At 38.6% G+C, this 17,899-nt stretch overlaps 1 protein-coding gene across 3 annotated transcripts in view; it reads right to left on the minus strand.

Moving 5' to 3' along the window:
* KCNH5 (potassium voltage-gated channel subfamily H member 5) overlaps nucleotides 1–17,899 on the minus strand; it is a 302,235-nt gene that overhangs the window by 199,740 nt on the left and 84,596 nt on the right. For all 3 annotated transcript variants that reach the window (XM_019833104.3, XM_045060029.1, XM_045060030.1), the window contains one exon: nucleotides 7,836–8,262. In XM_019833104.3, coding sequence (XP_019688663.2) covers nucleotides 7,836–8,262 — 427 coding nt within the window. The remainder of the gene's footprint in view (nucleotides 1–7,835; nucleotides 8,263–17,899) is intronic.

Below are 17,899 nucleotides of genomic sequence, written 5' to 3' on the forward strand. Positions count from 1 at the left end.
CCTCAGGATAAGCTAGGTAAACTTTTTTCATTCATTCAACATGTTTAATGAGCATAACTTTCAACTAGGCACAATACTTTGTGCTAAATATGTAATGACAAATAGGACAAAGAACAGACCCTATTCTTACCTGCTCTGTAGTTCAGCCCAACTTCTTTGTTCATTTGTTCAAAGTCTTAGCTTTTAGCTCACCGTATAAAGACAAATAAGAAGGAGATGACGATGGAGAAGTAATGAAGATGGGGAAAGAGTTGCACATGGAAATGGGGACAGAGATGGAGATGGGGATGGGGATGCAGACGGGGATGGGAATGGGGAAATAGTTGCATGTGAAAATGGGGACAGAGATGGGGATGGAGATAGGGATGGGATGGAGATGGGGATGGGATGGAGATGGAGATGGGGATGGGGATGGGGATGGGGATGGGGATGGGGATGGGGAAATCGTTGCATGTGGAAATGGGAACAGAGATGGGGATGGGGAAGGGATGGATATGGGATGGGGATGAGGTTGGAGAAGGGGATAGAGATGAGGATAGGAATGGGATGAAAGGAGGATGGACATGCAGATGGATATGGACATGGAAACAGGGATGGGCATGATGATGGAGATGGGGCTGGAGACTGGGATGGGAATGGAGATGGGAATAGAAATGAGGATGGAGATGGAGAGAGAAGGCGGATGGACATGGACATGGACATGGGGACGGGAATAGAGATAAAGGGAATGGGAGAGAAAGAAAGATGATTCAGTGATTCTCTTGTCTGACACTCACCATACTACTAACTTACTGAGAGCCATAAAGTATCCAGTTTGTCTGCTTAATAACTGTCTGGGACAATGATATGATGAATGAATTAAATAATTTTGAGTGATACTGAGACACAAGGTAGTTCCAGAGACCAGCTCTTTCAAATAGACCAGACTAATTACTGAGCCACAGAGAAAATTTCCTGTTTTCTGGGAAAACTCAATCTTTATAGAATCTGAGAGGCTTTGTGAAAATGTGACTAGGCATAAAAAGAAACATGAGTATAAAAGAACATTCCTGCAAAAGATACAAGTTCTATTGTGATTAAGAAATGGAATAAAGTACACACCACATAGCCTTTTCCTAACTACCAGGCTATACATCTGCAACTACTAAACCATGAATAAAGGTACTTATAACCCTGAACTTTGTGTTCCACAAAATGTTTTTCCTCATAGGATACTCAGCTTATTAAAGAAAAGAGATTTAAAAAAAAAAGAAAGAAAGAAAATCTTTTTTACAAGCAGAAGTAAAGCAGACACAAAGAATTGACCCAGTTTCCAAAATAAACATTAAGCTTAAAAGTCTCTCCATCTGGCTGAATCTAAAACCAGAAATGAAAATCAGCATGTTCACACTCCACTTCCTACCTACACCACAACAGCAAGGGCAAGAAAAAATTCAACATGTAACTTAGGATTGTATCTCAGTCACCTAAAGTCTCATGTTAAGATCCGAAGAATAATTGTTTAATATTGGAAAAGGGCAACAGTTCACTTTTATTTTTTTAAAGCAGCATTTCTTTAATATTTATTTTATTTCATTCTACTTTTTTTCTTCCAAGTTTTTATTTAAATTCCAGTCCACTTTGAAACCTGCCTGGACATCTGTGTAGGCCAATATCCTTCAGAGTTCCCACTGGTCTGGTGCACACACTTCTCCTTGGGCCCTACTCTTATGTCCTGAAGCAAATGTCTTTCAGTCTATCTAGCTGCCTAATTTCTATTCAAAAAACACTCTTCTTTCCAAAAAGAATATTTTCTTTTCTCTACAAGATTTCCTGACAGTGTCCCCTCATTACTGAATATATTCCATAAAAGATGCACCTTACTCTCAATAAAATTGGCAAGATATGTAATATACATGAAAAACCCTAAAACCGGTAAGTGGAACGTCTTCCATTTCATTATTAACCTCATTACCAACAGCCAACCCAACTCTAAGAACAGTGGCATAACTGCACTAACAGAATCTGAAATATTTGTTAGCACAGACAGGAATATTAAAAGTCATTTATTTCAACTCCTGCATTACACAACTGAAAAACTAAAACCAAAGAGATTCAAAGACTCTCTAAGGTCACACAGGCCTTCACCCTCAACTTATTCTATATTCTCCCAATCTCTGGGTCTCACCATTTTCTATTTATTTCCTTTTCCTATGGAGAGAGATAAAAGCAATGCCTATAATCTCAGCTTGGCTTTTATCTGAACTCCACAGAGAATGCTAAATTAGATCACCAACTGGAGAATATGGTGCATGGCATCAGCCTCCTCTGAGTGATGTTGAGTGACCAGTGTGTAACCAAGGGCTCCCTGGTGGCTTAACCACCCACATGAAGATTCGAATTTCTCTTCATGCACATCTCACTAGCAGATGGTCCTGCTGTACTTCTAAATATGCTAAACCATTTGCCTGCTGCATTGTAAACCGTATTAGTCAATTACACGAGAGTTCTTAGACTGTTTGGGCTATCATCTATTACATCCTGTTTGAAAATTGTAGATTAGCGTTTTTATGACTACCTGCCTACCAATTAATCTCAGCAGTTTTCATATTTATAGTTTTTAGTCTTTCTTTGTTTTACTTTTAAAGATTTAATTTGCACGACATCCCGCCAGGACAGATTCTGATTGCCATATACCACATGAGTCAGGCTGCTTCAATCTAGCAACTAAGCAGGCAAAAATAGGGAAAAAATGCTTTTAAATACAATAAGTACCCCAAGTCTAATCTTATTTTAATTTATTTTCATTTTTATTTATTTACTTACTTATTTTTGAGAGAAAGAGAGAGAAAGAGAGTGCAAGCAGGGGAGGGGCAGAGAGAAAGAGAGAGAAATAACCTTAAGCAGGCTCCACTTCCAGCATGGAGCCCAACGGGGCTCCATTCAATGCCCTTAAGATCACGACCTGAGCCAAAAATCAAGAGTCGGATGCTTAACCGACTGAGCCACCCAGGCGCACCCCTGCAAAGTCAAATCTTATAGCCCTTTGAAATATGCTGTGTACATGTTTACTAATGTATTTAACAGTGTATTAAAACAAAATAGGGGCGCCTGGGTGGCTCAGTCAGTTGAGCATTCTACTTCAGCTCAGGTCATGATCTTGCGGTTTGTGAGTTCCAGCTCCGCGTCAGGCTCTGTGCTGACAGCTCAGAGACTGGAGCCTGCTTCGGATTCTGTGTCTCCCTCTCTCTCTGCCCCTCCCTGGCTCATGCTCTGTCTCTGTCAAAAATAAATAAACATTAAAAAAATTAAAAAAGAAAATTTTAAACAAAATAAAGCAAGCAAATGAACAAAAAATAGAGAAAAAGTGAGAGAGAAAAAGAGAAAGAGAAAATTTATGGTTGGACATAAATTATTCATGGCATAAAGTTATTTATAACTTATATTTTATTTTATATGTTTCTTTTTTAAAAAAAATTATAGTGAAAGATGCAAGTGTATAGATTTTTATAATGGTTGGATTAAAGAAAAATACAATTTATATGATCATTTAGTAATCAAGAAGAAACTAAGTAAGCAATTGCTTCTCTGATAAATCTTTAAAAGCGGATTCATAAAAATACATTAAGACAAAAGGATAATCATATCAGAAACATTCCATTCTCATATTTCTTTGTTTTATAGTCATCAAAACAAATCATCAGTGCACTAAGGTGCTTTCTGAATAGAAGCAAAATTAGTCAGTCTGCTAATCTTTGTAAAAAAGAAAATAATTAGGGGCTCAATAAGATTATACAAATGAAATGGATTAGAGAGCATTTCATGAAGGCATCATGACATATTTACTCTGCAAATAAGCAAAGACATTACCCACATCTTGATCTTTAAAAAAAAAGTATGCAGGGTATGCAGTATGCAGTTGAACTTCCGAGTCTTGATTTCGGCTCAGGTCATGATCTCGGTGTTTGTGAGTTTGAGCCCTGCATCAAGTTCTGCACTGGCAGTGCAGGGCTTGCTTGCAATTTTCTGTCTCCTGTCTCCCCCCTGTCTCTGTCCCTCCCTTGCTCACTCTCTCTCTATCTCTCTCAAAAATAAATATAACATTTTTTTAAAGTATGCTATTTTCCACAACTGCTGTAGAACTCAACACAAAAATATCTTTTCGCAAATGTCCTCTGGCAGTGAATTTGATGAATGTCAGCAGAGCTGTCAGGTTCATTCATGAATGGACAAATGCAGAGGAATGAGAGAGAGTTAACTACCCTGCGGTAGTGTAATGGCTGCTACCAGAGCCATGGAGTTCTACCCAAGGCATAGAGCATGCCAAAGCTGAGAAGAGACAAAATTGAGATAAAGAATGCATGGGGGTAGATATATGTTGAGAAGATCCAAAAAAACTTTTCCAGTTCTATAATCTGAGCAAGGTGATTCTCCATCTTGGGCAAATGATGGAACAAAGGATTTAAGTCTAGTAAATCTCCGGGTAGCAGGAAGAAATACCCTGGGATCCTGCTGATGCAGAAGGGATCGAAAGGGAACACAGAGTGACTGGAATTGAAGGGAGGCCACAGTCATAAATTTTGTCTGAAGATTTGTCTGATAGCAACAAGGAGAACCTTGGGACTGTGTTCCTGGATGGAGTCCGTATGCAATTCAGCATCAGGGGGGAAGGACCTAGAGGTCAGAGAGGAAAGCCCATTAAAGAAAGAAGAGGGCTCAGAAAGGACCTAGGAACTGGAACTGTTGCCATTAAAATTTCTCAATTTTGCTAGAAGGCATGGAAATTTCAGATGACTTTCTCCAGAAAAAGAAGCTATGATTTACAAGTAGTGATTACTTCTTCCACAGAATATAGGCATTTTTCACAACAGAATATAGGCAGTTGGTATCTCCATCAACGTTTTGATAAAATACTTTTCTTAGTTACTGTGTTAAAAGGTTGTAAGTGGTGCTTCTCAAACAGCCAGCATGGATTGACTAGAATCTTAACACAACTAAAAGCATGAACCTTTCTGTTTTCTATCTCCCTCTTCTCTTACTCTCCTACTCTCCTTCCCCATCACACACACATACACACACATACAGAGAGAGAGAGAGAGAGAGAGAGAGAGAGAGAGAGAGAGAGAGAGATGGACGCTAAATCCCTGGCTGTATCTATGGCTGATAACACATATTGGGAACAGTAGTAGTTTGTTTTGTTTTCCTTGGTGTTATTGTAGGGGGAAAAAGTGACACTAAGACTACAAATAGCTTCAGTAGGTACATTTGGTTGATATTTTGAGCTTGTGTGTCTAATAAATTTTGGAATTGTGAGAAGTTACTGTTATACTTCATGGGTCTTGACAGTTTTCTATCAACTTCTTGGGTTGTTTCAAAGGAAACATATCATTAAATTACTAAGGACCCAAGGACTAAGAAGGAAATTAAAAGGCATCTTCCTGGGACGATCTTGGCAATAGAAACTGGACTTTGAGGCATAAAAAAAGAACAAAAACAAAACCAAAACCAAACAAACAAACAAAAAGCTAAAGTCAACAGACAAAAAAATGTCAGAAGCTAGTTTATAAACAGAAAACTACTGCTCAGGTGTTAAAAGGAAATAGCAGAAACTCAGAAAAGAAAAGGACAAAGTTTGAGACTAGGTGTTCATCTTGAAATCAAGACAAGAACTAAAGAGAAAGAAAAGAAGGAGAAAGACATTAAGATATAGCAATATATTTGGCCACACATGAAGTAGAGAAAGGATGGGCCCAAGTGAACCGAATAAAGTTTTGTTGGATTTCAAGGGGTTATGACTGAAAAAAGCCAATTTCAAAAGGTCACATTTTTCATGATTCCACTTACATAACATTCTCAAAATCACAATATTATATAGGTGAAGAGCAAATCAGTAGTTGCCAGGGTTTAGGGATGCTTTAGGAGAAGGGGTGGGTATGATTATAAAGGGGTAACATGAGAAAGGTTTTTGTGGTGATGGGACAATTCTGTATCTTGATTTCAGTGGTAGTTACAGGAAGCTACCCATGTGATTAAAAAAAAAAAAACAGAACTATACACGCATGTTGTATCAGTGCCAATGTTGATCTTGTGCTGGATTATACAGGATGTCATTATTGGAGGAAACTAGGTAAAAGGCACAAAGGCCCTCTCTGTACTATTTTTGCAACTTACAGTGAATCAATAATTGCTTCAAAATAAATTTTTTTAATCTAACTACGCTCAAGTGTAAGGCAAAATGCATTCTATAATACAAAAAGTAGTATAGTAATAAATACCACATCTGACAAAATGTCTTCTGAATTTATAAAGCACCGATACATCTTACCAAGTTGGGTATATAGACAACAGTTTAAGAAATCATCAGGATCTTTTTGTATGAAGGAACATATTTCTTCCTACAAGCCTCTGAAGCAGACAGCACCTGGAATTCTCAGTCTACCTCTTTAAACAGCGAGTGGAACCTGTGCCTTCTTGTTTCTGTACCTGCACAGAGGAGCACAGAGACGGAAGCTAAACTGCCAACATTGGTGCTCCAATAGCTATCAAATATTCTCACCTCTGAAAATGTGAAAACTGCCTTACTTTGACCTAAGACATTGACTTTTCATAGGCCTCTTGATACTCCTGGACTCTTAACATCTTTCCCATCATTCACAAAATATAGGGGTGCCTGGGTGGGTCAGTCAGTTAAGTGGCCGACTCTTGATCTCTCAGGTCATGAGTTCAAGTCCTGTGTTAGGCTCTGTACTATCAGTGCAGAGCCTGCTTGTGATTCTCTCTGCCTCTCTCTCTGCCCCTGCCCCACTCATGCTTTTTTTCTCTCTCTCAAAATAAATAAACTTTAAAAAAAATGTAAACCTCCCCAATGTGGAATCTCAGAAAGGAGGTCTTATACCACAAACCAATGACCATGACCTAAAGGCTTAACAAGTACTAATAACACTAATCATACCTCCAGTACAATGATCTTAAGGTTACTCTGGGGGGTTAGAATTAGGCTTGGATAAATCATCTAAGTCAACTTGAAGGGGTATATAATGGTGAAGTCTCCCCCATAATCTTCTTTTAAAATAGCTTCTTTGATACGTATTTCCTTAATTTCTGATCTGACACAATCCAGTCTCAGTCTGAGTGTAGAACACATGGTCTTTCAACTCCTTTAGAGAACATTCTAGTCCGAAGAACACCATCCAGGCATTTAGTACTCAGGAAGCCTGCTAACTCCCAGATACTTTTGTCATTGCCAAATGAGCTCGTATTTACTAATCCTTTAATTCTCTCAAAGGAGCATATATTAAACCTAGAGTGTTTATTAACCTAGAGTATTTGCTACGGAGACTAAATTTATGAAACTTTTATTCTTCTTAATTGTAAAAACCTGCAGAAAACTATCCTGAGATCAACGTTAGTCAAGAATTCAATTACTAACTAAAGTATTTTCTAAACTATGTATCACCCATCATATCCTGGCTGCTTTTTTTGGAATTTAATACACTGCCAACAAAACCTATGGGATGTGCCAGATGCTGCCTTTCTAGATGCTGGTTTCCCTTGGAAAGAGCTCTGCTGGTTACAAGGCTGTGAACAGAATTAAATCAAAGAGTTCCCATTCCGATTTTCGTACCACTCTATCAACACTGTTTTTCATGTGCTCAGTACATTCTGAAAAGTAAAATGTATTATTTTGCATTTTATTTTCTAAGGCTGAATAAAAATTAAACCAATGCAAATAATATGGAATAAACACCTTTCTGAAGACAAAGTAGTTTCATTTTAATCTTGTTAGAGACTGGAGCCTGGAAAACCACCACCAACAATAATTTTTTGTAATTAAAAAAGAAAAACGAGATACTTACAGCCAACCATCATCATGGCCACTGAAAACATCTTCTCCACATCGGTGGTAGGAGCTATGTTTCCAAATCCTATGGTTGTAAGGCTTGTCATGGTAAAGTAGAGAGAGGACACATACAGAGAATCCTTGCTGGGTCCTCCTTCCCATATCCCTGCACTGGTATTATATCGATACGGAGTCCCAATGCTCAAGGCCAGCTGGTAGAGCCAACTGTCTATTTGGATCGTGTTCGTCACTTCATCGATGACCTCATAGTCCCCAATGCTGTACCATATGCAGGCCAGCCAGTGGGCAACTAGTCCAAACACACATACCAGGAGCACGAGGACTGCGGCTCCATACTCTAGGTAATGGTCCAATTTCCTAGCAACACGGCCCAGTCGCAAGAGACGCACCACTTTTAAAGAACTGAAGAGACTGCTGATTCCCTAAAGAAAAGAAAAGAAAAGAAATGACAGGACACTTTCAGAAAAGAAAAGGCTGGGAAACAATTCAATGGTTTACCTTCATGAACTTGATTGCCCATTTATATGCTAAGAACATACACATAATATAGCTATGACTTGGGGCGTCTGGGTGGCGCAGTCGGTTAAGCGTCCGACTTCAGCCAGGTCACGATCTCGTGGTCCGTGAGTTCGAGCCCCGCGTCAGGCTCTGGGCTGATGGCTCGGAGCCTGGAGCCTGTTTCCGATTCTGTGTCTCCCTCTCTCTCTGCCCCTCCCCCGTTCATTCTCTGTCTCTCTCTGTCCCAAAAAATAAATAAACGTTGAAAAAAAAATTTAAAAAAAAATATAGCTATGACTTTAAGTCCACAAAAAAGCTAAAATGCTAAGGAAACTTTTTTTCAAAAACAGATTTATTTTTCCACCAAGAAATAAGGTATTTCTGAATTATTAAATAAGACAACTTTTCATTAGCTGAGGAAGATCCAATTTATCTTCATAAGTGAAGTATAAATAGCACAGAGGAAAAAAAAACCAAAGGAGAAAATTGCTCAAATGCAATATATGCAGAGCATAGAAATGGGATGATGAAATCAGACCTTTTATTACTTCTTTCCTATAAAACTTTTCCTCTACTCGAAAACATTTATTTTTACTTCTCATTTTGTAATAGCTATGAGCAGTAAAACTTCTGAAAAAGGAATCCCAATCTTACTGGCAAGCAAACAGGAAATACTTCTGTGCATACGGGGACAATGAGCAAATGCCATTGTTGCTTCCACTACCTCCTGTCACAGTCATGATAAGCACTAAATTTGTAGAGCTCTGAAAAAGTTAAGAGTTGAACGTAGAATGGGTACGTAATCTACAAAATCCGATCATCCTTTAGCAATAGTTACAGAAAAGAATACCGTAAGGGAACAGCAACAAGATAATTCATATTTTACTCAGAAGCTTAAAATCCAAATACAGCATTATCCAAATGGAAATACAGCATCTACTTTCTTCAATCAATGAAAGCCCCATAAGTATTCTTTTTGGAAGCACATAATAAGCCATGTGGGGAAAGACGATAAATTCACTCCTGATGCAGGTAGGGAATATAGAGCTGTGATCTGGAAGTCTCTCGTCTGACCTTCACCTCCAAGACTCATGAAGACCATGACTCCCTTATTGCTACTAATTTTTTCTCCCAGAGAGGAGACAAGGAGTCTAGCATAACTTACCCTGAGCTTCCTTCCGACCAACACAGAAGAATTGGTTGGTATAGTGGAACAGATGTGACAGCAATAAGACTAATTTGGGCATTGTAAAGTTCTTGACAGTTAAGGTAAAAGGATTACTAATGTATTTGGTTATGTTCTACCCCATATGGTAGGTAGCATATGATTTAAATTTTTCAAAATAAATATTTGAAATAGAACAAAGAGAAGTAGAAACAAGAGAACTTGTACAAATGAAAGAGTAGCAGGAGCATTTTGACAGTTTTCTGTCTCAACCTCAATACCTTGGGCTCTATTTCAGTTCCTATTCTCAAATGCTGTGGCATCAGTACAGCCTTAAAATAAATTCTCATTTTTCTTGAACACTTGAGGGGGGAAAACAGATACCAAACTTTAGGCAGTTAAAAAAAAAGCAGAATTATGAAAATTCAAAAGATGAATTGGCATAATTTACTGACAACAGATATTGAAAGGCAAGAGCATTGGGTGTTGTATGGAAACCAATTTGACAATAAATTATGTTTAAAAATAAATAATAAAATAAAATAAAAGAGAAAAGAAAAAGAAAAAGAAAAAGAAAAAGAAAAAGAAAAAGAAAAAGAAAAAGAAAAAGAAAAAGAAAAAGAAAAAGAAAAAGAAAAAGAAAGGCAAGAAGATTCAAGAGAGCTTGGAGGCTTTCAGAAATGGAGCCGTGTAATCACGAACAATGAAGACAAAAATAAGCAGTTCTTAAGCACTTCCATGGGCCAACCTCTGAGTTAGGCCCTGGGAACATGAACATAAATATGCCTTGCTTCTGCTCTGAAGAAACCCATAGTCCAAATGCATGACAAACTCAAAACAGCGTTAAATTAAAAAATAAAAACAGTGCTGCTATGGACGTACTTCTCTAGCTAGCTTAAAATTTTAAAGGAACTATGATACTGCTGTGAAAATACTGCACAGAAAAGGTATTTCTACCTGAGTTTTTTTCTCTAAAAATGAAAAGAAGAAAAAACAGAGAGGAATCGTTATCCTCATTCGAACTAAAAAAGTCACAACTCTCAACCAGAATGTGAAAATCAGTGCCTACTAGAATTAGGTCCAAACAGTGGCAGAGCAAACCCTCCTGATCTCTGACATAGGCAGACCTCTCCAAAGGGAGATGGTCCACCCCAAAGGATACCTGCTCTGGACCCCACTTAATCAAAAAGCACCATTTTCTATGGCCATGATTAACACTACTTAAACATTACAACATATTTTGCAAGCATGCAAACTCTGCCACAGGTTCTACGACACCACTTTCTCCTGGGTTTTGCCAACTCCCCAACCGATATCTCTTTCAAAATCGTTTTCTAGGGCTACCCCTCTCCATGCTTCTATGATGTGTTAGGGTTCTCATCATGATTTTCCTCAGCCCTCTCCTGGCTGATCTACTGCATATGCATGATTCTACTGACTTCTCTATATGGATGATTCACCGGTCCTGTCTCCTAAGTTCCTGACAGAGGCCAAATACTCACTATACATCTGCATTTTAGGGCGCCTGGGTGGCGCAGTCGGTTAAGCGTCCGACTTCAGCCAGGTCACGATCTCGCGGTCCGTGAGTTCGAGCCCCGCGTCGGGCTCTGGGCTGATGGCTCAGAGCCTGGAGCCTGTTTCCGATTCTGTGTCTCCCTCTCTCTCTGGCCCTCCCCCGTTCATGCTCTGTCTCTCTCTGTCCCAAAAATAAATAAAAAAAAAAACATTGAAAAAAAAATTAAAAAAAATAAATAAATAAATGTGTCATGGGTGTTCACAAGGTAATTGGTCCCACAAGGAATCCCTTGTTCCACTTGAATGAGTTCTCCATCACCAACTGTCATGAGTGACATCATTACCTGCCCTGTCCCTCAGACCTGGGCCTGAGCTTCCTGCCACCCCCAGCTGGTTATCAAATGTTATCACAGGACATGAGCAAGTGCTCAAAATACATCTACTTAATAAACCTCTCAAAAATTTCCCTTCTTTCCTATTCTCAAGGCCTTGTCTTGGTCATGACTTCATATTTTTTCTTCCTTGTGTCACCAGAAGAGCCTATCAGCCACCCTAGCTCTGTTCCTACTCCCTTTAATTCAGACCACACTATACAGGCCACCAGTCTGGTATATATTTAAGTCACATCTATCTATTCATGTACCTCTCCAACCTTCACTGTTACTTCATACCTACAGGATTAAGTATTAGCTCCTGATACTCCTAGTCCCTCAGATTCTTAGTGCCTGTTCCACAACAACCAACTGCTGTGCAGTCTTCCCATCCTTACCCCCAACGAACCCTGCAAGATTCATCTTTCTAATACACAGTACCCTCCAGGGACTCATCACAGACATTACATCAACCACAATCTCCAGCGCAGACCTTCAAGGTGCCCACCCTCACCTCTGTCTGGACCGCCAGGTCATCTCCACTATGCCTGTGCATCTCAGTAGTGCTCCCATGAAACCAAACTCCTGTTTGCTCCCAAACATAATCTCCAAGGTTCACTTTGAATTTGTCCGGAGTGTACCCTTCAAGGACTTGTAAAATCAGAAACTGTTATTCAAAATTATTAATATGCAAATAAGCAAGCTTGCTTTATTTGGAAAGCTGTTTTAACTTTCTCATTCTCTATCATTTTGTATTAAAGAGAATTTAATGCAATCATCATCAAAACTCAAACTGAAACAACTTGCTTTTAAAATGTGATGAAAGGGTGCCTGGGTGGGTTAGCCAGTTAATAATCTGACTCTTGATTTCAGCTCAGGTCATGACCTCATGTTCGTGGGTTTGAGCCTCACATCAGGCTCTGTGTGACAGCACAGAGACTACTTGGGATTCTCTCTCTCCCCCTCTCCCTGCCTCTCTCCACTTGTGCGCACATGCACGCACGTGCACGTGTGCTCTCTCTCTCTCCTTTCTATCTCTCAAATAAATAAACATTAAAAAAATAAATACATAAAATGCGATTAAATACTTAAAACTTGAAATCATGCAAACATTCATCACCAGTATAATGGATAAACATTCATACATTCATTTAGTGGAATACTATCGAAAAATAAACATGAACAGACTATCTATATACAATAACAAGAATAAATCTAAAAAACATCATATTGAGCAAAAAGACCAAATACAAAAGAGTGTATACTGCATGCTTGCACGTACAAAAAGTGTAAAAACAGGTGTAATTCCTCTGTGGAATTAGAAGTCAAGATACTGGCTCCCTTTGTTGGTGGGGAAGGGTAGTGACTATGATGGGCATGAGGAGGATTGTGGGATTCTGGCAACATTCTGTTTCTTAATATGGCTAGTAATCATTACATGTGCTCACTTAGTGAAAATTCTTTGAGTTCTACACTTAAAACTGTCATTTTCTTTAAGCATATTATATTTAAACATAAAAAATAACGTTAAGGAAAATCCAGCAGTCACTGCTGTGTTGTTAACATCTCACCATAGTACACAACTCAAATTCGTGATTTCTTTAGCATCATGTGATTTTTTTGAGGGAGGGTCATATTCAATATTGTATTAAAATAAGAGACTTCCCTTACTTATGATTCACTCTCACAACTTTTAGATTGGGCCACAAATTGTATTTAATTCCTTGTTTAAACCAGTCCTCAAAAAATGCCCTCCTTCTGTACCAACACCTTTTTAATAACAATTTCTTGATTCTGTACTTTCCACCAGTTTTATGTGCTCATTTATTTTCTGCTTCATTTCACGCCACACTTTCCAGACCTTCTGTGCCCTCCTCTGAAGTCCAGAGGATTTCTGCCTCTATCCCAACCTCTGAGCTCTTAGCACACGAATCCCTGGGGTTCCACAGGTGGAAGAGAATTTCAAACACATGAAATGCATAATAGAACACAGCAGGGTTAATGGAGAACTTTCAGTCATCAGTCTTCTGCCTTTCCAGCTTATTTCCTTACCTGACAAGTCCCTCAGGCCACAGGAGCACAGCAAACAATATCCAGCACATATCGCTGAGGTATTAACTCCTCAATATTTTTATGGATTCCCACACTAAAGAGATGTGGGATGTTATTGGCATAAAAATCATATATTTCAATGATTAAGCCACCTAAAACACAAATCAATGCTCTCATTGGACCATCACTAATGATAGTAGGCAAATGGCTACTATCAGCTAATATATATTCCTACCTTCTTCCCTTCTTGCTTTATAAAGAGAAAAGGGATGCTCCAAGAACTTTTTTATACAAAGATACATGACAAATAAGTGGGAGTGACAGAGGAGGAATGCAGGTTTGTAAAATCCAGTGCATGGTGTTTTACCTACATCTTACATTCCCACACACAGGATGTTGTGGTAGATTGTTTGCAAGGAAAAAAAATGTAGCTGTGGTTATTTTCCTTCTTATATCCACACTGCTTGGCTGTGTGACTTTGCAGCTCCTACCTCCAGGAAATAAGGTCATTTCTCTAACCCTTGAATCCAAGCTGGCCCTATGGTTTGCTTTGGCCAACAGCATGTGGTGTAAATGACTTTGTGCCCATGCTAAGCCTACACCTCAAGAGGCATAGCACCTCCACTCAAGGTCTAGGAACCCAGCTTAGTTGCCATGTAAATACCTATGGGGTTTTTGAATGATGAGAGACCACAGAAGCAACCCTCTGAATCATCCATTTGAGCCATCCCAGATCAGTCAGCTACCAAGCAACTCAGCAGCTTACCACAAATGCATGGGCAAGCTTATCAAGGTAAGTTAAACCTAGCCCAACTTAGCAGAACCACCCAATTTAGCCAAAAACTTGTGAGTTAAAGAAATGGTGATTGTTACTATCGACCAAGTTCTGGAGTAGTTTGTGATGCAGGGAAAAAAGGTAACTGATAATGGGCCACCTGGGTGGCTCAGTCAGTTAAGCATTTGACTTTGGCTCACGTCATGATCTCAAGGTTCCTGGGTTCAAGCCCTGCGTCGAGCTTCGCACTTACAGGGCAGAGACTACTTGGGATTCTCCCTCCCTCCATCCCTCTACCCCTCCCCACCCTCTCCCTCAAAATAAATAAACTTAAAACTGATACAAATGTGGGGAAAATATATCTGTTATGTGTTTATGTGCATAGAATTTCATACTTGGTATGACTTAATACTAGGGACTATATAGATTGTCACTAGATACAAAGGTCTCATTTTAATAAGACTGTCCAATATAGGTAAGATATGGGTATGTAAAATAAAATTTAACATATAAATGTTAGACATTATTTATCTTTTATATTGGGAAATGTGTCCCTATTCTGCTTTGAATAGATCCATGCCAATGAATATACCACGAGAATAGAAAACTCAGAATTATTACTTCACATATTTCCTAAATATTTTTCAAATCCAACCTCACCTAAAGTCACCATAGATAACTTTATTATACATGTGAATGAGTCTTTCAATACCTTGGTCTCACAGTTTCTTCACCAAATCCTCTGCAACAATCTTTCCATTTCTCCTCAGATACCCACTCCCAGGGTCATAACATGAAATTTGTCATATCCTAAAAGTGTTTCTAGCTCTGAAGTCTTGAACTTAATCAGCCTGCTATCTGACCACTTCCTCTTCTCTGTTGAGCAAAATGGTCCAATTACACCAACTGCAGAGTTCAATCTTATTGAACTTCCAGTCCACCAACAGATCTACTTTTTCTCAATCTATCAACTCGCTCCATTCTCCACTTTCTTCTTTATGCAGTCCCATAACATCAGTAACACTATATACCCTGAATTTCTTAACATCTCTGCCTCTTCATTGTAGCCTCTATCAAAATCCAAATCCTAGCTCCATTATCAGCTTTCTTCATGCTTGTGTTAACGGTCAAGAAAATCATAATCTTGAGCATATAATAGGGCAGATTACCTCCACTATAAACTCATTATCATCAATCTCAAAGCATCTTTCAACTATCTAGTAATTTTACTGCTTTTTGTAAGAATTTATGCACCCACTAGATTTCAAACTTTCTCTACTCTGCTCAAAATTCCAACCATTCCTCTCTTCAACTACATTCTTCCCTAGACATTTAAATATCTCATGTGTCTCTCATTAAGAAGAAGAAAGAAAGAAAGAAAGAAAGAAAGAAAGAAAGAAAGAAAGAAAGAAAGAAAGAAAGAAAGAAAGAAAAAGAAAGAGAAAGAAAGGTAGTTTACAAGAAACTCCTCCCCCCTTCTCCCATTCCAGACTATATCTCTGGTCCTCTTTTAATATCTAAGCAAATGTCAGCATTGGCCATTTGATTAAGCAAACCAGAAACTAAGAAGTATTCTTGTCAGAAGTATTCTGAAATTCCTCACACCCAATCTATCTTAAAATAATGTTAATTTCGGCTCCTAAGTATCTCTCAGATGTATCCATTTCTCTCCATCTCTACTGTCACTACCTAAGGCCATGCTACTAGCATCTGTCTCCTGGATCTATAGATGTTTCCTAATAAGTTTCAAGTCCTTTATTTGTCCCCATCCAATTTTCTCTGAACACCATGTAACTCTTATACTTTTCAGGGCACCTGGGTGGCTCAGTTGGTTAAGAATCCGACTTCAGCTCAGGTCATGATCTCACAGCTTATGAGTTCGAGCCGGGTGTCTGACGGCTCAGAGCTGGAGCCTGTTTCAGATTCTATGTCTCCCTCTCTCTCTGTCCCTCCCCACTCATGCTGTGTGTATCTCTCTCTCTCTCTCTCTCTCTCTCTCTCTCTCTCTCTCTCTTTCTCTCAAAAATAAATAAACATTAAAAAATTTTAATGAAAAAAAGAGTTACTTTACAAAATCACTCCCAGTTTAAAATCATATGATGGCTTCCCATTGTTCTTAAAGCTGTTTTGGTTTACACAGACTTGCATGGTGTGGCCCATGCCTACCGCTCTAACCTCATCCTTCAACATTCTTCAGCTCACTCTTCATCCAAATTTCAGGTTTTGGATATTGCCATGCTCCCTCCAACACAGGGCCTAGGCACTTGCTAGTCTTTCATGCCCTCTATCCTTAGCTTACTTAGCTAGCTTTTTTCGTACTTCAGATCTCAGCTCAGTCACTGCTTCTCCAGGAAAACTCTCCTCTCCAGTCTAGATCAGGTCATTCCATTATATAGTCTCAAAGGACCATGTACATTCCCTTCAGGACATGTGCCTTAGTTGTGAGTGTATATGTTCTGTTAATCCTTTTATTTAGCACTCCCTTGCAAATAGTAAGTGCCAAATACTTATTGAAAGAATGAATACGTTATTTAAAGAATAAACTAACCAATACATAAGTCTCTCATAATAATTTCTGATTCCTCCACCACTGATATTGTATTAATAATTAATAGTTATTTCATCTTCATGGATAGCACCATAGCAGGCAACTGAATAGAAACCACAGAACAGTAATAAGCTCCATTTCATAAGCATTGGGTCCTTATTCTAAATAGATTATATACATGAATGACTACATAGTGCATTTCCATTTTCTATTGTAGAACACAATCTAAAGACTGAAAGAAAATTGCAAAGTACATTTATTATCTGAACCTTTAACCCAGATAACAAATTCTATTGCCTCCTTTCTATTCAAAATTCACTTGTCCAATTCCTGCTACCAAGAGATCCATGGGGAAATAATCCTAATTACTCCATACATTAGTTAACATGCTTCAGAGAAGGATCTCAATTTAGATAACTTGTACATACTACCTGCTTTAGCCAATTTATATTCTTATCAAAACACAGTGGCATAGATAGATAGACAGATAGATGAAGAGCAGACATCTATCTTCAGTAATATCCATAATGTACTAATTTTTTAAGTGCTTCTTGTTGTGGAAAAGACTTTCTCTTTAATTGGATCATAATGAATATAAAGCAGGACCAAAATACACACCCTAAAAAGAGGTGTATTGCCTGAAGCTTCAATTTTTTTCACACATTATATACATGTACAAGCAAACTAAGTTGAAGGATGCTTTAAATTCTTCAATAACTCGTTGCTGCCTTTACAATAATCCAAACGCCTTAATGCAACCTGCCTAACTCTATAGTTTTGCCTTGTGCATCTCTGTCTTCTGTCTCTATACTCCAGTCATAGAAAACTTAATTCTTTTCTTCAAAAATGTCATATTCTCTCACCTGGGAGTCTCTAAACATGATGTTTAAAGCACACTCCTGAACCTACAAATCACCCCTTGTGCCTGGTTAACTCCTACTCATCTCTCAGGTCTGGGCTTAAATGTCTATCACTTCTTCAGAGACTTCCCTTAACTATCCCCATCCTCAAATAGATTAAGGCCCTTGTTTTAAAGCATAAGTACCTGGTCCAGGAAATGCTGAGGGAATAATGGAGGAGGCAGTGAGAGTTGAAACAAAGGAAGGGGGAAGTGGCCATGATGGACCAGGTAGCA

Source organism: Felis catus, chromosome B3, assembly GCF_018350175.1.
Source record: "Felis catus isolate Fca126 chromosome B3, F.catus_Fca126_mat1.0, whole genome shotgun sequence".
Lineage (NCBI taxonomy): Eukaryota > Metazoa > Chordata > Mammalia > Carnivora > Felidae > Felis > Felis catus.